The sequence below is a fragment of the Lampetra fluviatilis genome, chromosome 38 (genome assembly GCF_964198595.1).
Source record: "Lampetra fluviatilis chromosome 38, kcLamFluv1.1, whole genome shotgun sequence".
Lineage (NCBI taxonomy): Eukaryota > Metazoa > Chordata > Hyperoartia > Petromyzontiformes > Petromyzontidae > Lampetra > Lampetra fluviatilis.
Genome location: NC_136312.1, coordinates 9,974,701 through 9,997,443, shown reverse-complemented (window position 1 = coordinate 9,997,443; position 22,743 = coordinate 9,974,701). Strand labels below are relative to the sequence as shown.

The 22,743-nt window shown below is 55.8% G+C and overlaps 1 protein-coding gene across 4 annotated transcripts in view; it reads right to left on the bottom strand.

Annotated features, from left to right (window-relative positions):
- Positions 1 to 7,925: 7,925 nt before the first annotated feature.
- LOC144945729 (uncharacterized) overlaps positions 7,926 to 22,743 on the bottom strand; it is a 30,981-nt gene continuing 16,163 nt past the window's right edge. For all 4 annotated transcript variants that reach the window (XM_078874298.1, XM_078874300.1, XM_078874299.1 and 1 more), the window contains exons 2-4: positions 21,291 to 21,390; positions 18,492 to 18,604; positions 7,926 to 8,313 (exon numbers count right to left, since the gene is read on the bottom strand). In XM_078874298.1, coding sequence (XP_078730424.1) covers positions 7,972 to 8,313; positions 18,492 to 18,604; positions 21,291 to 21,390 — 555 coding nt within the window. In that variant the 3' untranslated portion in view covers positions 7,926 to 7,971. The remainder of the gene's footprint in view (positions 8,314 to 18,491; positions 18,605 to 21,290; positions 21,391 to 22,743) is intronic.

Sequence of the window (22,743 nt, the reverse complement as noted above, 5' to 3'; positions counted from 1 at the left end):
TACTGCCACCCAGCCCCCCCCCCCCCCCGACTGCGTTGAACAGTGGTCACTTGAACGTAGCTCCTTGATATCCGCTTCTTTGGGACATTCTCAAACACGAAAGGGTTTTGCAGCAGCCTGCGAGAGTTCTGAATGGACACGGCCGTGTCACCACGTGAAGCCGACAGACAACATTTGGGGAAGCGATGACAGCGAGGGGGGGGGGAAAGTTAAGTTGACCGCATCGGTGTGCGTTAACCTTGAAGTGGTACAAGTTCAGCGTGGCTTAGCGACGTTTTTTTCCTTTCTCCCACGACCAAAGCCCCAAGCGGGGGCCCCCCCCGATCGTCTCCGTGGGGTCATGCTGCTGTTCCCCACTCGGCCGGGAAGGCAGTAGGTTATAGAGTTATCTCCAAAAACGCGGCAAAATCACTGCCGAAAAACAATATAACCTACTACCTCATCCAGCCGGCGCGGTTCGTGCTGATCCTTGGCGCGCGCAGAACGAGCAGAGCACCCGTAGAATCACCATCATCTCCCCACCCCGCCACCCTTTTCCTAACTGCTACCCCCACCCCTCCCTCTATCGCGGTCACACATCCCCTAATCCCTCGCACGCCCCTGTGCCATCTAAAGCATTTCTCTGTTTATACTGTGGGCGTTTTTTTTTAACCACGTTAAGCCCCTTGAACAACGGTGCTCTATAAATATAAAATAAGATTATTTTATATCTCCACTGATTGTGGGGGGGGGGGTGGGGGGGTGCCGTAGGCTCGTAATTTTAGCAATATTGGTTTCAGCGCTCAAGCAGACTCTGGACTCGCTATTGAACCGGTGCTTCTGAAATGTACGCACGCCCGAAAATACGAGCCGTGTGGCCGATGGGACGTGAGGTGCATACAGGCAATCTCTCTTTAAAAGGGAACGTCAACGTACCGACTTTCGCTATCATGTAACTCATACGTTCTGGAACGAATTTCAAACGTGTTACATTAAATGTGCACTTACGGGATTTTGAATTATGTAAGTTATAATTTAGTGAAAAAAATAAAAACAATGCACATGGTCTGTCGTTTATCCGAGCACTCATTTCACTAAAGATTCGGGAAAGTACTGTAAAGTATTTTTTATTTTTGCCGACTTATTTTGAGTATTACTATTCATATTTTATCCTAAAATGTACATCTTAAAAAAATTCCTGCTGCATTCTCAAGTGTCTTGGGGCCGAATTTTTCACCGTAAGAACGCATCTGCAATGATACAATAGAAGTCAATTTGGAAAAACGTGGTTCGATAAACGGAATTTCGCTTTACGGGCAAATTTTCAGGATCTATATATATGGAGGGAGGTCTGTACCGTACCTAAATGTTTTAATGTCGCAGGGCAGGCATGTTAAGGGGGAAAATACTAAATCTATTTTGCCACCTAAAAAACACAGCACGAAATAAAATTAATCTTTAATTATGTGCCCGCTAAATAAGCACGGAAAACACCGGCTCACGTGGCCCGCACGGTTTGCTCGCCTCCCCCGAACACCCAAGGCCATGCCGAGCCGCCCTTCTCAGCTCAATGGGCTCCACTCGGGAAGTAAACTCCTGATCCCGATTGGTTCGTCAACTTGCTCGTGTAAAAGTAAAAACCAACGGGTCTTTTCCTTCGGGACGCCGCGACGCTCGCGTCGAATCGCAGCCTCTGCCGTCGCTCGGGAGTCCGGCGAGGTGGGGGCGCAAGGCCGGGTCTCTCTGCAGGACGTCCGCACCCGCGGGAAAGACAGTAGATTGCATAGTTATCTCCCAACCGAGGGTGTGACCCTAAAACCATACAATCTACTACCTCACCCCGCGAGCCGGCATGGTCAGACCAACGCTGATGCTGCTGCAATCATCGTCGCCGTGATAATCATCATCATCAATGCCGTCGAGACCTTCGCCTTTACATCATCAATGTCATCGTCGTCACCAGAGCATTTTTACCATCATCGATCATTTTCACCACCGGCATCACACCATCACCACTGTCGTTGTTGTTGCCGTCATCATTGTAAACAATCATTGTCCAGTAAGGCCTTCAATAATATTCATCATAATAATAATCATCATCACCAACAGAATCTTCACCACTACCATCAACATCTTTATCATCGCCATCACCGGGAGTATTGTTTTTGTTATCATCATAATCCCCATCACCACCACAACCACCATTTCATCAAGCCCTGCTAGGCCTGAATAAACCTGCAGTGCCAAGAAAATCTGGCACCAGACGAGGCCTCGTGACCGAGACTGCTGCTACAGCTGCCGTGCAATGCTGCTGCTGCTGGTGGTGTTATCGTGCGTGCCGCTGATGCAAGTCTGCTGCTGCTGCTGGTGTTATCGTGCGTGCCACTGATGCAAGTCTGCTGCTGCTGCTGGTGTTATCGTGCGTGCCGCTGATGCAAGTCTGCTGCTGCTGCTGGTGTTATCGTGCGTGCCACTGATGCAAGTCTGCTGCTGCTGGTGGTGTTATCGTGCGTGCCGCTGATGCAAGTCTGCTGCTGCTGCTGGTGTTATCGTGCGTGCCGCTGATGCAAGTCTGCTGCTGCTGCTGGTGTTATCGTGCGTGCCACTGATGCAAGTCTGCTGCTGCTGCTGCTGGTGTTATCGTGCGTGCCGCTGATGCAAGTCTGCTGCTGCTGCTGGTGTTATCGTGCGTGCCACTGATGCAAGTCTGCTGCTGCTGCTGGTGTTATCGTGCGTGCCGCTGATGCAAGTCTGCTGCTGCTGCTGGTGTTATCGTGCGTGCCGCTGATGCAAGTCTGCTGCTGCTGCTGGTGTTATCGTGCGTGCCACTGATGCAAGTCTGCTGCTGCTGCTGGTGTTATCGTGCGTGCCGCTGATGCAAGTCTGCTGCTGCTGCTGGTGTTATCGTGCGTGCCACTGATGCAAGTCTGCTGCTGCTGCTGGTGTTATCGTGCGTGCCGCTGATGCAAGTCTGCTGCTGCTGCTGCTGGTGTTATCGTGCGTGCCGCTGATGCAAGTCTGCTGCTGCGACAAAAGCCGCCTGTTCTGCAGCAAGCGGCTGAGCTGCAATCAGTGAACACTACGGCTGTATTTACTGGCAGCATTTCCCATCGTGTTAGTTATGAGATTCTGCCAGTCAACTGGGGGTAAATGTTACCAAGATAGTAAGACACATATCCCCCTATAGCCTTCACAGGCTGTTGGGGCAAGTGCTGTTTGTGTTCCTGTGAAGGCCAACACAAGCTGTTAAAATACAAAGATCCCTTGTATAGCCTTAAAATACTGTGGAAAGTCCTGTTAGAGAGCATCTATGAAGGCCGGCACGGCACATGAGGGGGTGGGGGTGGCAAACACCACGCCGGGCCGCCTTTGTCTCCCGAGTGGCGATGTTTACACACCGCTCCAGGTACTCATTTGAGGCCCAGGACCGGTTCAGACAATTGTCACCGGTGTTGGCCGTGAGCGGGTATCAAACCCGGGTCGCCAGGTTCGTAACGCAGCGCGCTAACCACTACGTCACCGCTCCCCTGTTGCTGACACGCACGTACACAAACAAGTACACAAAAACAAAGATCCACTCGTGTAGGCCAGCAGGCTGTTTGGGGCCCAGTTGCTCATAGCGAGCAACTACTAAGGCCACCACAGCACACGTGGATGAGGTGTGGCCCGACACCAACTCTGGCTCGAAAATGTATTGTCTCCCCCCCCCCCCCTCCACCAACCAATGCGGTTTTACGCAACAAACATTGAAGGCTGAGTTGACCTGGGGAGAGATACAGGATCGGTTCATTGAACCCCCTGCTACTGACGGGATCAGTTGTGGATGCCACTTGACTACAATCCCAGCGATCCGGGTACGATTCCCCGGGGCCCAGGATCAAACCAGTGACATGCTCAAACTCACGCACTCACGCACTCACGCACGTTCGCTCGCACTCACGCACGGACGGACGCTCGCACTCACGCACACACGGACGCACGGACGGGCGAGCGAGTGAGCGAGCAAGCGAGGGCACAGGGTGTCCGGCAAGCAGGAGGGTAGCGTGAGATGACGATGCTCTCGTCAAACAGAAGGTGCCCCCCCCCCCCCGCCGACCTGTAAAGGACAAACCCGCGGGTAATTTAGCGCCCCGTTCGGGTCTGCTTCCCAGTGACCGCCGCCGAACTCTCAAACAGGATGGAGCGTGGGCGACGAAAGAAAAAAAAACCTCGGCAAAGTTTTACGAAATAAATATGGAGGGGGGGTTTATTGCAACAGCAGATTTGTCACTGTTTAAGTCACGCGTGCGCACGAGCCGCAGATTTCTCCCCCGTGTAAAGATGTGAAGTAAGCGCCGCCAACCGGACAAACGACGGACGCGACGGATTCCAGAGAGACACTTGTAGAGGCGCAGCCCTGCAATTGCTCGCTGGCGACACTGCTGGCGGAAGAAGCCTCCACCCCTAGAGGGAGCTCTACAGCTACACCACCCCCCCCCCCCCCCTCTAGGTATTTGGCCTACTCTTCCACACTGGCCAGGAAAGAGGTGGAACTACCCACACGTTACACCACCACACACGACCTGAACTTAGTATTTCTGGGGGGGGACAGAGGCAGTGGGGGAGGGGGGGATGGCGATGGATGATGAGGGGGGGGGGGGTGGTAGTTTGAGAAACTTGCCTCGTCGTTTCGACTGCCATGCCGGGTAGATGTAACCGATCCGGGAGGGGGGGGGGGGGGCCTTGAATCGCGAGCCCGGTGTGCGACCCAACCCAAAGCACCCGCGGCGGTGCCAAAGGGGGGGCGAGAGAGAGATAAAAACACAACACCACAACACAAAGAGAGCAGACAATACATCGGTGTGCGCACTGGCCGGGAGCTCCGGAGCAAGGCCGGGTCACTGTACTCGTCGCCGCAGACGTGGGTCGCGCGCGCGCACGCGCGCTTGCTTCTAAATTTGCGGCGGCTAAACTAAGCTGTTAGCGCATTCCGTGCCAAGGGCCCGGGCTCACCTTACACAAGAGGCTGTGCCACACCGCCCCCGGTGATCGGTATTCCAGCCCTCGTAGGATTGAACCCAATCTCCGTCGAATTAGCCCGGCCGTCTCGGATCGCGGGCCACAACTTCCCCACGCCGGGCGTCGTCGTCGTCGGTGTCGGAGCGAGCAGACAGACCCCTGAACTCACATGCATGTCCATTATACATACACACACAAATCCCCCCCACACACACACACACACCCTACACACACACACGCACGCCCCCTACACACACACGCATGCCTCCTCGACACACACACACGCACGTCCCCTACATACACACACCCCCTACACACACACACCCTCTAAACACACACAAGCACACACGCACGCCCCCTACATACACACACACGCACGGCCCCATGACACACGCACGCCCCCTCGACACACACCAACACGCACGTCCCCTACATACACACACCCCCTACACACGCACACCCCCTACACACACACGCCCCCTACATACACATACGCATGCCCCCTAGGCACACACACACACATCTCCTACAGGCCATTTAACTTTGTAGATATTTAACCCAGGTCTACGAATGTTTACATTTTGAGGTTTTTCTTAAAAGGGAATTTACTGAATTTGCATAATCCTAAAAAATATATACTTTTAAGATTCGGGTCCTGCAAAATATGAAAATATGGGGGGCGGGGGGCAAATAAATGTGACTTTTGATTTGTTTAACCCAGGCCTACGACAGTTTGCATCCGACGCGTTTGCGAAGGTTGCCAAGTAACAAATACGACGTCGGATTAAAAGCAACAAAAACTCACTTTTTGAGCGGCTCCTTGGAAGAGCGCGACACCAAACACGCCGGGCGGGGGGGAAGCGTGGAAAGTTCGCCGTGCCTGCTCGTGATCACGCACTGCCACGCACGCTCCGGCACACAGCTGACGGCGGGCGGGGCACGGTGAAGCGGAAGCGACGCCACTTACTGGGTTTCAGAAATTAGATTTTGCGCTTGAATACAACAGCGGAGTTGCTTTACCGGGTGGGGGGAGGCGTGGAGAATTTATAAGACAGACGGAGGGAAAAAACAAAACATCCTCTTGAACAAAGAATATATCCCGTTTAAAGCTACACAACATATTTTCATCATCATCATCCAAGTATGTTTAACTTAATATTTGGTTCTTTCGGTAAAGTCACGTAGAAAATCAAATCAAATAATAATAGAATAGGACGTTTCGGTTGCAACACAAGTAACCATCATCAGGTAAGAATGAATGATGAAACGCAAACACGGAAACAACATAGGCAGACACACATGCAGTGTCGTATTCTATTATTTGATTTTCTACGTGACTTTATCGAAAGACCCAGAGAATATGATTTCCTGCAGTCACGAAAGCTTTAAGTCAAGCTTTAGTCCTGTTCTATTTAAAATTAGTCATCTTTTCCTCGTCTAATTGGAAAGTCGTCTAATTGCAAAGCCGGTGATCATGCATCGTAATATATCTCTCAGGGTGTGGCCAATTTAGCCACAAGCTGCTCATCGTTTGTAACCCTAAAAAACGCGGGAGCATCAAATAAATAAGTCTCAGAACGACGCGATGACTTTGGCAATCTCGCCTTCTTCGGGGTACCGCAGCGGCGTCAGAGCGGCGCGCACGCAGCGCCGTGAACACGCTTGTCCCGAGTTCATTTCTCAGTCAAGCATCGGTGGGGCGAGTGATATTTGAACCGGTCCGAGGAACCTCTTCAACGACTGGTGATTGTAATTTTGCGCCAGCTTCACGGCGGACACAAAAGACAACGATCCCCCGTATAGCCTCAACAGACTGTTGGGGCAAGTGCTGTTAGCGAGCGCCTATAAAGGCTGGAACGGCACACAAGGGGGATGTTTACTACACACCACACCAGGTACTCATTTGAGGCTGAGTCGACCTCGGGGGAGGGCCCGCGACCGGTTCAGATAATCGCCACCGGTGTTAGCCGTGAGCGGGAATCATACTCGTGGCGCCGGGTTCGTGGTGCGCCCTCACCCAGTGGCGTACTGCGGGTAGGCACGCGCCCTTCTGGTAGGTGCAAGGAATGAAAATGGGCCCCCGACCCTTTGTCCAATCCCCCCCCGCCCCCCCACCTCTTAGCAGCCCGACGCCCGGAGCACCCTCCAGCCAGCGGCAAGTTCCCTGGCCGGCAAAAAAAAAACCACAAAAATCCCACACCGTCGATCCCACCTTGAGCTCTCCCCTCCGTCGCACCCGACGTTTCAAACGTCAGGGCTCGAGGTGGGGCGGACCTGATTGCGGACGAGCATTTGCAAGGGGAGGACGCTCATCCCGATTGTGTGGACGGAGGTCGGGTGGGAACGGAGGGGGGGGCGGGAGATCTGGGGACTTGGCTTGCTGCTGAGGTGGCACCGGGGGCGGCCCCAGCTTGCGACGTTTCGTGCAGTCGACGTTCCGAATCCTCCGAATGCCGCGTCGTGTTCGGTTTGCGGCGCTCCTCGACGAGCAGCCGAGGGGTTGGATCGCGACGGAGGCGGCGCCGTGATGGCGAGGACGTCTTTGTTCTAACCACAACATGTGTTCTGTGGTTCCAATGCTGAGAATGTTGATTAAACTAAGTGGGCGGCGACATTTGGAGTCAACGGCAGGTGACGCCCAAGCGTAAACTACGCCGTGTGTTTAAATGAGGGAATGTCTCCGAGTTTAACCCAACGTTCGGCGTGTGATCGGGGCATCCGAGACGGGCCAGGGCCACGAAGAAATGTCAACCGAACCTCCGAGAAACGTTTTGTGCAGAACGAGTTTCGATTTAAAAGTTCACGTGGCGCGGTGTGGCCGATCGGCGGGGTTGCCACCTCCGAGATACACAAAACTGGGACGTGTCATCGGAGGACGGATATCTCAACATCAGCACAGGGGAGATCTCCAAGTAAATTTGTCATCTCGCCGTGTGTATTATTATTATTATTCAACTGACAAAAGCTGGGACTTTTATAACGCCCTGGGAAGAGTTATCGATCACCCAGGAGACGAGCTACCTCAACGAGAGGACGATCCTGCGAAACGTCGCACAGGTGGCAACACTCGTGATCGGGGACGCGGTGGGCCTGGTGCGGCCTTGGCGGCAGCGGCGTCGTCGCCGTCGTGCCCCGGCAGGACGCCGCCTCGCGTGAGCGCGGCGAGTCGGGGCCCTTACCGGAGGCGTCGCTTCGCGTCCCGTGGTGGTGGTGGTGGAGGGGAGAGGGGGGGCAGGGGGGGGCGATTCTCAGCTGGCCGCGGCAGCAAGCGGCGGCACCGACGGCCGAATGTTTGCGCCGCGCCCCACGTGCGTGACGCGCCGCCCCGGCGGACATCTGAAAAGCACATTCACAGGAGTCTACTACGGTCGTGCTTTTCTGGCAGGAACCTCAAATGACCCGCTCGCTCGATCCCCCCTCCCCCGCCCCGTTCTTGGCCTGCCCGTCAGCCAAACCGAGTGGGGGGGGGAGGAGAGAGGAAGAAAAAAAATCATACTGGGCTATGAGCTAACAGGGCGCGTGACGGCACGTGTCTTTCACCCGCGGCCCTGCCTTGCCCAGCGAATCCACACCCCCCCCCCGCCGCGCAGCCCCCTCGCCCAACCGCGGGGGCCCGGAGGCATGCAAACTATTTGAGAAGTCGAAAGGAGGCGTGATTTTGAAAACGCCACATCGGCACACACGAGGGCCCGCGCGAGCGCGCTGTGTTACGCGCGACATTGTGCGTCGTGTTGGCCGCGCGCGCTGGAACAACCTCCCCCCCCCTTCTGCCTCCCTCCTTCCTGCCACTCTCTCTCCACCCCCCCACCCGCGCTTCCCCATTCCGCCCCCGCCCCCCCCATCTCTGCTGAAACTTACCCACACCCACGAGTGAACCCTTTTCACCCGGCCAGCCTCTTGTTAATAAAAAAAATTTCCCGCAAAAAAAAAACACAGAACCCAGCGTTCCGTGTGCGCGCACGGTCGAATCAGCGGCGCAGCGAGTGCGGTGGAAACGACCGCGTCGTGCGAGGGGGGAGGGCGGTGGTGGTGGGAATAAAAAAAAGAGGAATGGTTCGTCCGAACGACAGTCACACTGAAGGCCTTAACTTTCTCGGACTGACGCAGTTTCCCCCTCACAGGTTTCGCGTAATCCGTGTAAATATCGCCGTACCGGAGGGCATCTATAAATGTAAAATAAATAAACGCGGATCCGTGCGTTTTGCGAGCTTGTTTAAGGACGAAAAGGTTAGGTATTTAGTCGCATAGTTTGAGGGAAAATGGTGATGGGTTTTTTCTTTGGAGGGGGGGGGTTGTAGGGGGATTTCCCGCCGCTTTGCCGCCATTTTTTCGTCAAGTTTGGAGTCAAATTTGAATGGCCGCCATTTGGAACCGATTTTGGAGCAAAGCATCGACTTGTTTCGTTTTGAGCGCGGTACAAACCGTGGAACCTCGTGTGAAGTTAAAAAGAAACAAAGCGACGATTGTACGCGTCAAACAGAAAGGACTGCATTGGCAGTGGCGTACAAACAAAAATGAAAATGACCTCACCCTCTCCCTCATTTCTACTGCCATGTAACAGAAGGATAAGTAGTAGGCTAACATTTCAGGCCGCTTAACCTTATTGAGGGCAAAATGAAAAAGTTTTGGGAATTATTTACTCATAATACATCACCTTTTTGACCACGGTGTGGCTTTCAAAACACTGGCAAACCAGACGTTGCCACAAGATGCAAATCAATTTCACCTAAGATACAACGTCCAAGCGACACTCATTTATTATTTATCAACGTGCCCATTACGCGTCTTTCTTGGGGTCAACACGACCTATTTATTTTTCGCACGGGAGATGTCGTCTAACAAAAATATGCACCGCGACGCACCCAAGCTGCCGGGCGCTGATGAAATGCAAAGTTATCTCGGAGACGCACAAAAAAAAGACCAAAGGAAAACCCATGCCAAATATTTCAAATAATATATTCCGCTCGCAGAGGAACCACACTGAAATACACTCCCCACTGTGGTTTCCTGTTACCCCTTAAACACTGCTACAGTAAATATTGTTCGTGAGCAACTATTGCGGCTATTTGAGGTCACGGGCTCCCTCCTTCCTCTCCCTGCTCCGTAGCTGTGCACGGGCGGCGGCTGGGGCACCAAGCAAACCGAGCAAGGGCTCAGGGCCCCCCGTAGCAGCTCACGACATGAACAAATATGTTCGGGTGCGCACCAAAATATCATGTCGAATTCAAACCAGGATTAACAATAACAAGGCGATTGACATTGAAAGGCAGAAAAAAAGCTACTTAGCCTCCCTCAACTGCGCTGCAACTTTTGAGGTTAGATTGTTTGAAGCGTGTCCAGCCATTTTTGTCGATCCAGAATCAGAAGAGTAATTTATACTGGAGGAATCCGATGAGCTATGAAGCTCTTTGTCACAGATGAGGGCCTACCCAGGCCATGTGGGACGTATGGGTTATTTGACCGTACTTCACCAGAAACCTATACAAAGATGCCCCATATATCCTACATAGAGTGGGGAGGCAAGTGCTGTTAGCCAGCACCATGGCACATAAGGGAGTGGGGTATGGTCAGGACCACGCCCAGCCACCTTTGTCTTCCCAGTGCTAGGCCCAGGACTGGTTCAAATAAACAGCACCTTTGTACGCCTTGGCCAGGAATCAAACTTGGGTCGCCAGTATCGCAGCGCAGTACGCTAATCACTATGGAACCGCTCCAAAAGACAAAGATAAAGATCCCCCGCATCGCCTTCACAACCATTTGGGTCATGTGCTGTTCACGAGCACCTATGAAGGCCGGCACGCACACGAGGGGGTGCGTGGCCAATACTACGCCGTCTTTGTCTCGCCAGTGGCGATGTTTACACACCACACTGGATACTCACTTGAGGCTGAGTCAACCTAGCGGAGGCCCATGACCACCGGTTCAGATAATCGTCACCGGTGTTGGCCGTGAGCGGAAATCGAACTCGGGTCGCCGGGTTCGTAGTGCGGCGCGCTAACCGCTACACCACCGCTCCCCACACGTGTACACGCACACACATATATATATAAAATTACGCACACATACACAGGAGTGTGTGCAGAGTTCCGGGCAGTGGAGCGACAGGCATACAGTTTGTTTACTCATAATGCGTATTTTCACAACGCCAAATTAGATATAACTCAATGAATGTATTAAGGAGCTGCTTTCTCATAACGCGGATGCCAGTTGGATATAACGCGATCGAGTGAACAGACCTACGTCACGCGTGGAGGAATAAACGGTCGCACGGCTGCCTCGGCGTAGCCTCACGCAAGGCGGGATTGCTGCTGGATGCTTCTAGAAGCTCCCCGCGCGCCACAGTCTTTGTTCGGCCTGCGTCTCTAGCATCTCACGTGTTATCGCGGACCGTGCTTTACCCCTGCGCTATGAATCATTTCTCATAACGCGATTTCTCCTCCACGGTGCGGCGTTTTCATAGGGAGCGCAATTTCCACGACCGCCGTTGTAGGAGAACACGACCGTGACCGTCTCTCCTTTGCGGAGGCTCACAGCGCGCAACACTTCGGGGGAGTTCGTCGCTGCGATGTCTCGCGTGCGACCCGGGATTTTCGCGGCGCGCCCATGCCCCTCCCCCCCCACCCCCGGGGATTTTCGGGGAAATCTCCGCGACGTTCCACACGGTCGCAAATTCGCGTCCCTACGCGGGAAAGGAAAGGGGGGTGGGGGGGGGAACAACAACAGTGAAGGAGCCGCCACTGATGGCAGAGCCGCTGTGCGACACGACGGCCTGCGGATTTCATCCGCCGTGTCGTCAGTCCACTCTCGGCTGTTCCACTCGGGGGTGTGAGGGAGCGCGGCAAAATTCCCTCCCACCGTAAGATCACCACAATCGGGCCAAACGTCAAACCCGGTCGCTCTTAGTGTGCGCACGTATGGCCAGTTATAAATGTTGGCCTTCCGCGCTGCAGTGTGCACCTGCAGTGTCAAATAAAATTTGGAGACTAAATTCGATTGTGGGAATTGCTCTTCAACTTACCGCTGGGCGAGCCGAAACAACAACAAATGGTGCGTCGTCACTAACGCTCTGGGCAAGCTACAACTCAATTAGTTTGTCTGCGTTGGGTGGTGGCCAGATCATTGAGCTGCCTAACTCAAAAGGTCCACGTGTCCATGGAGACTCGGTAATTTCTTCCCGTCAAAAGTCGGCCACGCTCTGGTCCTCTGGCAGTCGCAGCAGTTCCCATCACGCTTGCCGATTTTCCTTCGCCGGTAGCCATCGCCGACTTGAATAATTGACTCGGCAACATGAACCGCTACCTGGCTGCCCCGACTGCCTGGCAGCTGGACACCCGCGATATTCCCCAGACTGGCTGCAGCCCCACGACACGCAAGCTCTCGCCGCAGTCGTGCGCCCCCGCCCAGACAGCGCAGCAGCATCATCATCGGCGAGGGCATCAGACGGGCCCCCCGAGTCTTAAATCAATCGCTCATTTATTATTCAGCCTCCCCCAAATTGCCTCCGATCTGTCTGGCGGCGTTAAAACCGGCCCCTTTAATCCTGGCAGACACGTTCGGAGAAGCGCAGAAAGTGAACGTAGCGTGCTCGCCGCGGAAATCGCACTCTTTCCTTTTTTTTTATTCAGCTTCTGCAATTTAATTAAAAGTTTCTGAAGCTGAAAAATGCACAAGAGACGCACGCGGAGAGAACGCGCGCTCTCAGAACTGCTCGGAGAGGCAGAGATAGCAACACGGAGGTCATCCGAGGAACGATGGAAAATCGGAGACGTCACGTTGACCCGTTGAGATTTATAGCCGGGCTTGGGCAGGATGATAAACCGAGGGGACGAGACTGGTGACAGAACGACAGCCAAGGGAGAATGCGTCGGAGAGGCGGACTGCCATGGCATCGTAGGACCCTGAGGAATGGCAACGGCACGGGGAAGACCTTCATCCAGCAGCAGATGGACAAACGGATGAGGATGATGATGACGTTGAAATCTCACTCCACTGGTCAGTGTCTACAAACCATGTATCTGCAGCCGTGAACACACCCGTCTCTCTAGCAGTCCACGTGAAAGCGTCCACCTATCTGAAACGATCGAAACAATATGGCAGCTCACCAACAAGGACTCACCGGTACAGCTGCCGGCACAGCAGCCGGTACAGCCGCACGTTTCCGACCGCGTCGCTTCCCGACCTCCAGACCCCTGGCGCGGCGAGGCCGACGCGAACCGTGGCAATCTCGGGGCGCCCGGGGCACGCGGGGGATTTCCTCTCGACCGTCTGCGTCGTCGCGGCTCCCCTCCCTCGCTCTCGACGGACAGAGTCCGGGCTGCTTTGGCGCCGCTCGGCCAAAGGTCTTCGGCGCTGGATTTACCTTTCGCGACGCGAGGCTGCGAACGCGTCCCAGAAGCCGGGCGGCGGCGGTGGAGCCAGCGGCATCACAGCTGGCGAGGGCGACGACGCGGGTCGCCGTGGCACGTCGCGCCTTCGGGGGTTGGTGAAACCACGACCGCTTTCGCGAGTCGACGGCGATTCTCTCGCGGGGCAGGATCGGCGCGCGCATCCCCTCTGGGATGCGGGAATTCCGGAGGAGTTACTCGCGAGCCACTGGCGGGAGATGCGCGCCCGGCCTAAAATTCTCGCCCCGGCGAGAAGACACGTTTCGTCTCGGACTCTTCCGTCTAGTTTTGACGAAAGTCACGAGAATCTCGGGCAGCGTGCGGCACACGCTCACGGGACGTCCGCATCGCCGCCGCCGCCGCCGCTTCTACAGCATCCGACACCACCTCCGCCAAAAACGCGGCACGCGCCGGCCAACAACGGCCACCCCGCCACAAAATCACAACGAGGAAAAACGCTTCGTCTTGATATATATAAATAAATATATATTACGCTCAGCTCCCGCAAGGCGACATTTTAGCCAAACGGCGCGAGAAGGGGCGGTGGCGGCGGCGGCGGCGTCTCCCGCTCGCGCCTGCAGCGCTGGGCGGGCACCACGGTGCCAACCGGAGCCATTTTGAGGACGGCGGCGGCGAAGTTATTTATTTAAATAAGCCCCTTTCTTCTTTCGCTCCCGATGCCATCCGCCCGGGTGGCACCGTTTCAAAATGGCGGGCGGCAAGCAAGAAAAAAAAATCAAGCCGGGGTGGTTGGCGCATGCGCGCGCGAGCGAGCGCATGCGGGGAGAAGGACGGGAGGAGAGGGAAGGGCACCCCGACTGACGGGCGGGCGGGTGAGTGAGTGCGGGCAGGCAAGCGGGCGAGCGAGCGAGCGGGCGAGCGCATCGTCGCGATGCCAGTCGCGACGGGCGTGCCCCTCTCCCTGCACCGGCGGCGGAGAGTGGCGGAGAGCGGCTTACGCGAAGCTGGCACGTCGCGCGGCGAGAGAGACACGACGTTGGCAAGGGTGTCCGGGGACGGGGGAGAGAGAGAGAGAGCGCACAGCACCGGCTGCTGGCATGCCAATTAAATCGTACAACACAAAAAAAATGCCCCACCGCCCCATCAGCTGGGAGGCTGCCAAGCTCCGAGACAAGGCCGCTCGCTGCTCAATGTCCCAGGCCCAGGCGACGGCAACAAAAAAAACCAGGAGTGCTTTGCCTCCGTTGTCGGAATGGCGGGTGCGGCGAGCGTTGTAATTGCAATCTTTGAAAACAAAGCGAGTTCGCTGGGATTCGCTGCGCGGGCGGTTTGAGTAAACCGCCGTTGGGTTTCGACACCGGAAGCCCGGAAACGTTTGGCGAGCGATGCTACAGGAAGTCATAACAGGGGTGGCCACGGGGATGAGGTGGGGTTACGCGGGGGGTGGGGGGCAAACGGCCATCGTGACGTGAAAAATGACAGGGGTCTTTCAAGACAGGTGGAGGTCGGCGTCGGTTAAATATGCATGCCGAACACGGCATGAATATTTAAGTTTTTGTTGAGGCTCAAGTGATTCCCCCAAAAGTTTGCGCAATAACAATAAACTGACCATGATTAAGCCAAAGTAAGATCCCTCCTGCGTTGCAACTGTGTATCGCTGTTGTTTCGTTCAGATGAATTCTTAGCTTTAGAGACGGTGACAATATTTTTTGTACAAAAACTCCCTTGTTTATATATTTTAATCCAAACAAAGGGTGGTTGCAGATGGAATTAGCCCATCACACTTATAGACTTAATCAAAACAAATCAGTACCACTTTGTGGGTAATCAACAACAGTCAGCCTCAGGAGGGACCGGGCCCACGCCATGGGAATGCGGAATTGATAGCGGAACGTGAGCGTTTTCTTTTCTCGACGAGACTAACGCGAAGCTAAGTGTAAGAGAGGGATGAGAAGCTACCCCAGGCATCCGCGCCCACACTGTCCACCTGGCGAGCTTGCCACCCACCTCACCAACACCATAACCCGCAGTCGGCCCCGTCCAGTCTCTCTCCCGCTCGCCATGGCAACGAGAGGACAGGCCGGCTTAAAAAGCATTCGGGTACGATCGACGTCAAGTTGCTCCGTGTTCTTGCCTCCATTCCTTACCGCACCTCGACGTCACTTCCTCCCTGCTGACAGATCACCACGACCCGTTTGAAACACAGCCGACACCCGACTTCCGCTGTTTCTTGTCAAAAGTCCACCGGCATCATCTGGGTTCAGACTGCTGGCTCGGGTCACTCTCACGAATGAAGCTCATCCTGGTCGCTGAGTTCCCACTTGATTAAACAAACTTGAAACCCGCTATACGCTGTCCACCACCACCATCTGCTTCGAGGTCTTTCCTCTTGATCGCCGAGCCCTGGTGCCACCGCAACAGTCACTTGTGGGCGGAGGGCGCAATCGTCACGCGACGCCACGCAATGCACACGCAACGCCACGCAATGCACACGCAACGCCACGCAATGCACACGCAACGCCACGCACCATCTGGCACCCATGCATGCACGCACAAACTCCTTGCCGCCAATTGGGGATCGCCCCAGGCGTTCGTGCGTTTCACTTGATCCGCACCTCCGATGAGCATCGCCGGCTACGTACGGTGGTGCGAAAGAAGTTCAACATGCATGCATGCGTACGAGCCAAACCCGGGCAAAGTCTGCGGCGTGAGCTGGCCAACAAGCCAGAGGTCTTGTGCAGGAAAGACTTTGAATGGTAGCAATTGAGATTGATAAGGCAACCTTAAACGATGGATCTCAGAATGCATCACATGTCAACGAGGATAATGAAGCAACCCAGAAGAGAGACACGATAGACAAAGTCTTCTTCATTCATTTTCAGAGGGGGGGGGAGGGGCACTTTCGCCGATAAGACCTCAGTGTGAGGGCTGCCACACATTTCAAACCATTGGCGTTTGACAGCAGCACGATGATGAGGGGGGTGTTGTCACACGTCGTGTATTGTCGGGGGCCGCACGTCAAGGGCCGCACCCAAGGCCACCAGGGGCAGCCAGCGGCCCGCGGGCCTTGCAACGGAGAACGCTGCGATAGCGAGTTAGAGAGAGACAGCGAAGAGGCCGTGGTTAACGTGTGGCGGGGACTTCAGGCTCCAGAATTCCCTGTCCTTGGGAGGTCAGGCGCCGTGCGGACAAGCGTGGAAACGACGCAACTCAGCGTTGACCTGCGGATAGACTCGTCCCCTTGCGATGGCAAACGAGGAATTTCCTCCGCTGGCTCGCAGCCCGTAAAATGGGAGGACGAGCGCTCGCTCGATCGAGCGGGGGAAACGGCTTCGGCAGCATCTCCCAAAACAAAGTTGGTTACGCTTCGGTAAAGTGGCAGAGAGACGCAAGAGGCGGCAGAGCGGGGGGGGGGGCTCTTCACCCAGTGTGAGTACGAACGTGCTAACAGGAGGTGCAGTGCTTGAGCCGAACTTGAGCGAAGAACCAAATGCAACGTAATCGGATGGGTTGTTGTTGTTGACTCGCTGCACTCCAAGCGCGATCTAACGCCTCCCCCAACAAGCCGCACGGTGTGGGGGAGACCTTCATCCAGCAGTGGATTTCCAAGAGAGCTGTCCATTGCGCTGTTGATGTTCTCTTACGTACAGTATGAAGACCACAACAATCGTGGTTGTATGTATGAATGTTGAACTTCTTTGCCACCGTATGTAGCCAACCACACTCATCGTGCGGGGGGGAAGGACAACAAACTAAACACAAAAAAACTGTCCTAAAAAATGTAAGTTTTCAATCTAGATTGCATAGCTCCAGTGGCTTCCTAACATCGAAAGAAAATATTTCTCAACTGCCGCACAAGCGCACCTGAAAGCGCCACGCGATGCGGTGACCGCCTTTGTTCGATGGGCCAGCCAAAAAAAGCCGCAGCTGCTGCGAGGATGACGGGAGTTCGCGTAACAACCCCCACGGCGCGTGGAACGGGAGACTTCAAGAGCAGCCACCCTCCCTGGAGGTCACTCCGTGTCTCGCCCGGGCAGCGGGATGGCGACGCGGCCCGGCGGTGGCACGTTGCAGAGGTTCCACGGTTCGCATCCAGCGGCCGCCCTGGTTATTACCGCGCGGCGTGTTAACCGTAAAAATGTTACGCGCCGTAGTTAAAGATCCCGCGACGCCGCGGCCTGAATAATAATTAACTCGATTGTGACTTCACGGAAGATTGTTCACCTGTTGCAGCATCGCGCGAGTTCATTCGCAAATGTCGCCCGTACAAGTCCCGTCCGTGACCTTCCAGATGCCGCAAGCAGTCCGGTCGACTGGCGACCCAGCGCTTGCCGATTTGACCCCGGTCACGCTCTCACCGGCGGTCAGTCGCCTCCGTGTCACTCTTCTACCGCTACCACCACCACCACCACCATGGTTACCGTTCCTGTGAAATTCACTCATTTATTCCTCCACCTGCACGTTGAGGACTCGGTCTACCCAACCGTTTCATCTCACCCCCACCGTGTTCACTCGCCAACACCACCACCACCACCACACTCCAAGTCACTCACCAGCAAACTCACTCACCACAACTGAAGGTCACGATTCCAGATCACAATTCAGTTCAAGAATCTGTCAATTGTTGCTGTCTCGACTCCATCATTTATCGCGTTTCTGTCCCTTTTGTACAGTTTCGTCGGCAACATTATCCGAACCGCAAACATCGCAGTCCGTCCGCGCATGACCATTCCCACGAACCGCAAAGCCAACAGCTCCCGCACGCGCGCGGTTTGACGCATGTATCGCGAGCGTAGGGATCGTCGATTTTCACAGACGAATTCAATGAGTCGTGACGTGCCTATAGCGCAAGATGCAACACTCACAAACAACACGTGGGCATACGGAATTGAGCGAGTGGCTGAATGAATGAATGGATGAGCGAGCGAGCGAGTGAATAAATGAGTGAATGAGTGCATTAATGAATTTATAGCAGGATGATTAAGTTAATTTAAGAACGGATGAGTGGCTTAGACGATTAATTAGTTCATTAATAAATGGACCACCGAATGAATTAACGCACCTCCGATTAGCACGATTGGCTGCGTATGGTGCAAAAGAGGTTCAACGTGTGCATGCCCTGTGACTGAGCATCGAATGTGTGGATCATGCTGAATAAAAGACACGTACTGGTAGAAGGAAGGGGAAGGCAGCCACTGGTGAATCACGTTTATGGTCAGGGTCAAGTTCAAGGTCACGGTTGGGGTAACAGCCAGTACAGGCAAGATGCACCTCCGGAACACCTGTGCACATGGGTACAAGCAGACACGCTTAGGCACATGACCACACAACAACAGCAACCACCGTCAACACAATAAGTGGAGGTGACATCACCACAGCACTTGTGCCGGGCTAGGTGCAGTGTGAGGCAATGTGAAGTGTCGATGGCTGGCTGGCAAGAATTTGCGGCACACAGACAGGTATTGTAGTATGGGTTCACTGACCGAGATGACCAACATGTGCACTATCTGTGCTCTCCACTGTGCCACCTCTCGTGTTTTAGTGACCCGGCAATCTGCTCGTTGTTGTGAGCATCGCTCCTCCACCTCCCATTGTTGCTGCAGGGGAATTGTCTCCAACTTCCCATTAGCATTCTTCATGAGTCTCTTCCACAGAGGCCAATCTTGACACCACTGGTACCGGTCATTGCCAAGTCCAATCAACTACAGATCCGTCCATCTCTTCTCTAGCCCATGCGGAGCCCATTTAGCCCCTTCCATTCGGCCAAACAAGAAAGCTGCTTGGGCATGCGGTGGCTGGGCATGTGGGCCACATGACCCAACCGACATAACCGCCACTACTGGAGCAAAGCTCACTGAAGGGACCATGTCCAGACGTTTCAAGGATCTGTGAGCTCTTCACACATTCCAGCCTGGTTAATCGTAGGCAGGCCAGCTCGAATGCTTCAAGCCGACACAGGCGTTCCTGTAAAGGGGATCCACATTTCGCAAGCATAGAGCAGAGAGGGCAAGATTGTGGCGGAGAAAACCGAGAGCGTCGTGTGGAACGACAGGCGAGGCAGCATTGCACAAGTCAATGACAAGATATCGACCGATTAGAAGCGAGGCCTCCGCAGCAGAGGTCGCAAACGGGTTTTGATTCCTCACCCGTACCCGGCCGCACCAGGGTCGCAAATGAGTGACAAACGGTTACTCACCAGTGACTCACGGCCTACCCGTACCCGTACCCGGCCGCACCAGGGTCGCAAACGGCTACCCGTACCCGGCTGGGTACGGGTACCCGGCCGGGTACGGGTAGCCGGGTATTGGGTAGGGTACGGGTATCGGGTACCCGGTTGCGACCTCTGCTCCGCAGCCAAACCCTGAGCCGACCACGCGCACACTCGCCCGGGTACAGGAAACTCCTCCACCCTCTGCACAACCACTGCGATACCCATGGAGAGCCGAGCGGGTGGAGCGCTCGACGGCACAGAGAACCGCCCGCACGTGAACATCCCCGCAAACCGGAGCCGTCCACGTACAAGTGGCCGGCAGTCGAGTTGCGCATCGTGCGGAAGTCGCTGTGCTGCGCAAGCCAACGTCGTCCTCAAACCCACCGCCCTCGCCCCCCCCCACTCCTCTCCGCCCCCCCACCAATATCCCAACTCAATCACCACCGATGAAATGCGCCTCCCGGCTGAGTTGAGAAACGATGAGCCCTCATGTAAAACTATTACTAAGGTAAGGCCCACTGAGCTACATGTAACTCTTTTTTCAGAAGTGGCATGGTCACAAATGATAGCTCAACTAAGTGGCGCATCATGTGGACATTTATCGCAGCCAAACACTCTAAATGCGTCACCCGGAGAAAAATCCACGCGACCACGGGGCGAGAGACACGCAAACTCGAAATACACAGCAGGCGTCAGTGTCGGAATTTAACCCACGACCTCCTGTATACCAGACGAGGTAGTTAACATCTCGCCACCGCGACGCGACGGTGCAGCGGATTCAAACTCGGCGGGGCCCGGCAACAGCTCGCCTTGTGATTGATGGCGACAGCCAAAAGTGGGCGTCTTGCAAATTTCTCGTAATCGAAATCTCACACCCACTCCTTACGTGACAAAGTAAAAAATTAAAGCGGCTTCACATCACGACAAACCCCCCCCACTCCCCCTCCGTCGCCAGCCCACCAGCTCGCCCCCCTTCCTCGACAGCGAAGGAGGCGTACGACTGACTTTCACTACCCTTGGGATAAAAATAATCTCACGACCGCACCTAGCCAACGGCCAAACAGCAGCCGCCCCGTAAAAATCGCCGTAAATCACCTGCCCATCCGCGCGCCACACGCGGGCAGTGACGCATCGACGTTCACCGCAAGTCCACGAAAGGCCGATCCTCTAGTTAAGGATTTATCTACTCACGGGAGTGAAATTAGCGGTCTCGTCGCTCGGGTGCGGCGCGTAAGCGTCACGCGCGGTTTTCTTTTTTGGTTTTGCGCGACGCGAACGGCGGCACGAACTGCCGGGCACCTCGGCGCTGTCTCGCCGCCGCGCGTGGTTGCGGCGAGCGAGAGTGCGGTTTACGAACCGCTCCGGAAAAACAAAAAAAACTGGTGACCGACGGGCAGCGGCGGCCGCGCCGCCCAGCGTGCGAGGAGGAGGTGGGGGAGTTGAGGTGGAATCGGCACCGTGCGAGATTGCGCATCTCCACCGGCAGATTCGTTTGTGTCGAAATGTTGTCATCATGATGGAGGGGGGTTTTAAAATGTGCCAGTAACTGTCGGTGGTGCCAACACATTCGGGGTCACGGTGTGCTAAAGGTGTCTGCTCTCAACGAAAAGTTGAGCTTTTTTGTGCGGTTGTAAAAATGAAACAATATCTATATCAACGTTCCCGTGAACGTGCCGCCGCGACCGTTCCCGCCTCGGCAGGGCGAGTCGCGGCGCCCGCCGCCCCCTTGCGGGACGACTCTCCCGGCTCCTCCTCACCTCGGCGAGTCCGGCGGGGGGCGAGCGCGGCCCCCTCCCCCCCCGCCCTCCCCGGCGGTCGTCCGGCGCTCCGTCCCCGTCCTCCCGTGGCACCTCCGTCCTGAGGAACGACAGCGCAACCCAGACGTCACCCCCAGACGTCACCCCCAGACGTGACCCCCAGATGTCACCCCCAGACGTCACCCTCCTCCTCCGCCGCGGTGCCTCCCGGCCTCCTGTCGGCCCGCGGGCGCCGACGGAGGGCATCGGTGCGGCGTCGAAACCACCGGCGCAGGGGTGGGGGGGGGGGCCCCCGAACACCGAACCCCGAGGACGCAGGAGGGTCCCCGGAAAACGCGGCTGAGCCAACGGGCGCCGGTCCCGCGCGAGTCCGGGGCAAGCGCCAACTCGGGGCGTGGGGGACGTGGCGACGACGACGCCGCGATCTCAGGCGACGACGGTCGGCGCGAGATTCCCGGACGAAATCCCCCAGAACTAGAACCCCCCCCTCCCCCCCCCTCGATGAAAACGCTCCGTCGAAATGATCGGCGGCGGAGGGTCGAACCCGGTTGCTGCCAAAGGCACGAATTGCAGCCACACTGCGGGTGACGTAGCAGCACAGCCACCTCCGCGCCCTTACGAGCGAAACACCATTCGCAACCCCTCTCACCCCCCCCCTCCTGCACCGCTAGTGAGATTTCAGAGGCTACCCAAGGCACCAACAACAACCGTCTCCAAGGCCCGAACCCAACTCAAAGAGCGTCACCGTCACGTCCCGAGCAGATCAACACTACATCTTCGGAGGGATGTTCCGTGCCGCGACAACGGCGAGCGGACGCAGCAAATTACGAATCAAAGAGTTAAGGCGGCGGGGCACACGGGCCGCAGGCCGCGTCTCTCCTCTGCGCTGCCGAAAACCTCCGCGTGGTTTCGGTGGATCAGCCGAAAGTAGGACGGGCGCAGGTCAAGCGGGAATCTCAAAAAGCTCGGAGAGGCGGCGGCCAACAACCGCGCTTCCCGCGGGCTACACCCGTGTTGTGGCCCGAGCGTTAAATCAGCGGCGGCGTTAATTTGCCAACGAAGCCGGCGAGCGAGCGAGCGAGCGGTGGCCGCGCCGCGTAAATCGCGCCAGAAACATGCGTCGCTACTTTGCTCCATCTTTAAAGATGGCGGCAGTGAAAAGCCACCCTTTCCCCGCCCGCCCTACGGCTCAACAATCCCCCCCCCCGCACACGCCCTGCCGAGAAAAAAAAATAGACAACGTAAAAAAAAATCACATTTTGTGTCTCGAGCAGCCCTGCGCACATTCGCCTCGCCGCAAGGGAATTCTCGGCCGGCGCGCACGCGCCCGCCACGCAAACCATCCCCGGCACCCCTCGCACGAAACCTCGGATCGAGCGGCACACCAGCTACAGTTGAGTAGCAGCCTTAGGTGAGCTACCGCACTTAGGAGCGGGCGGGCGGGCTAGGGGGC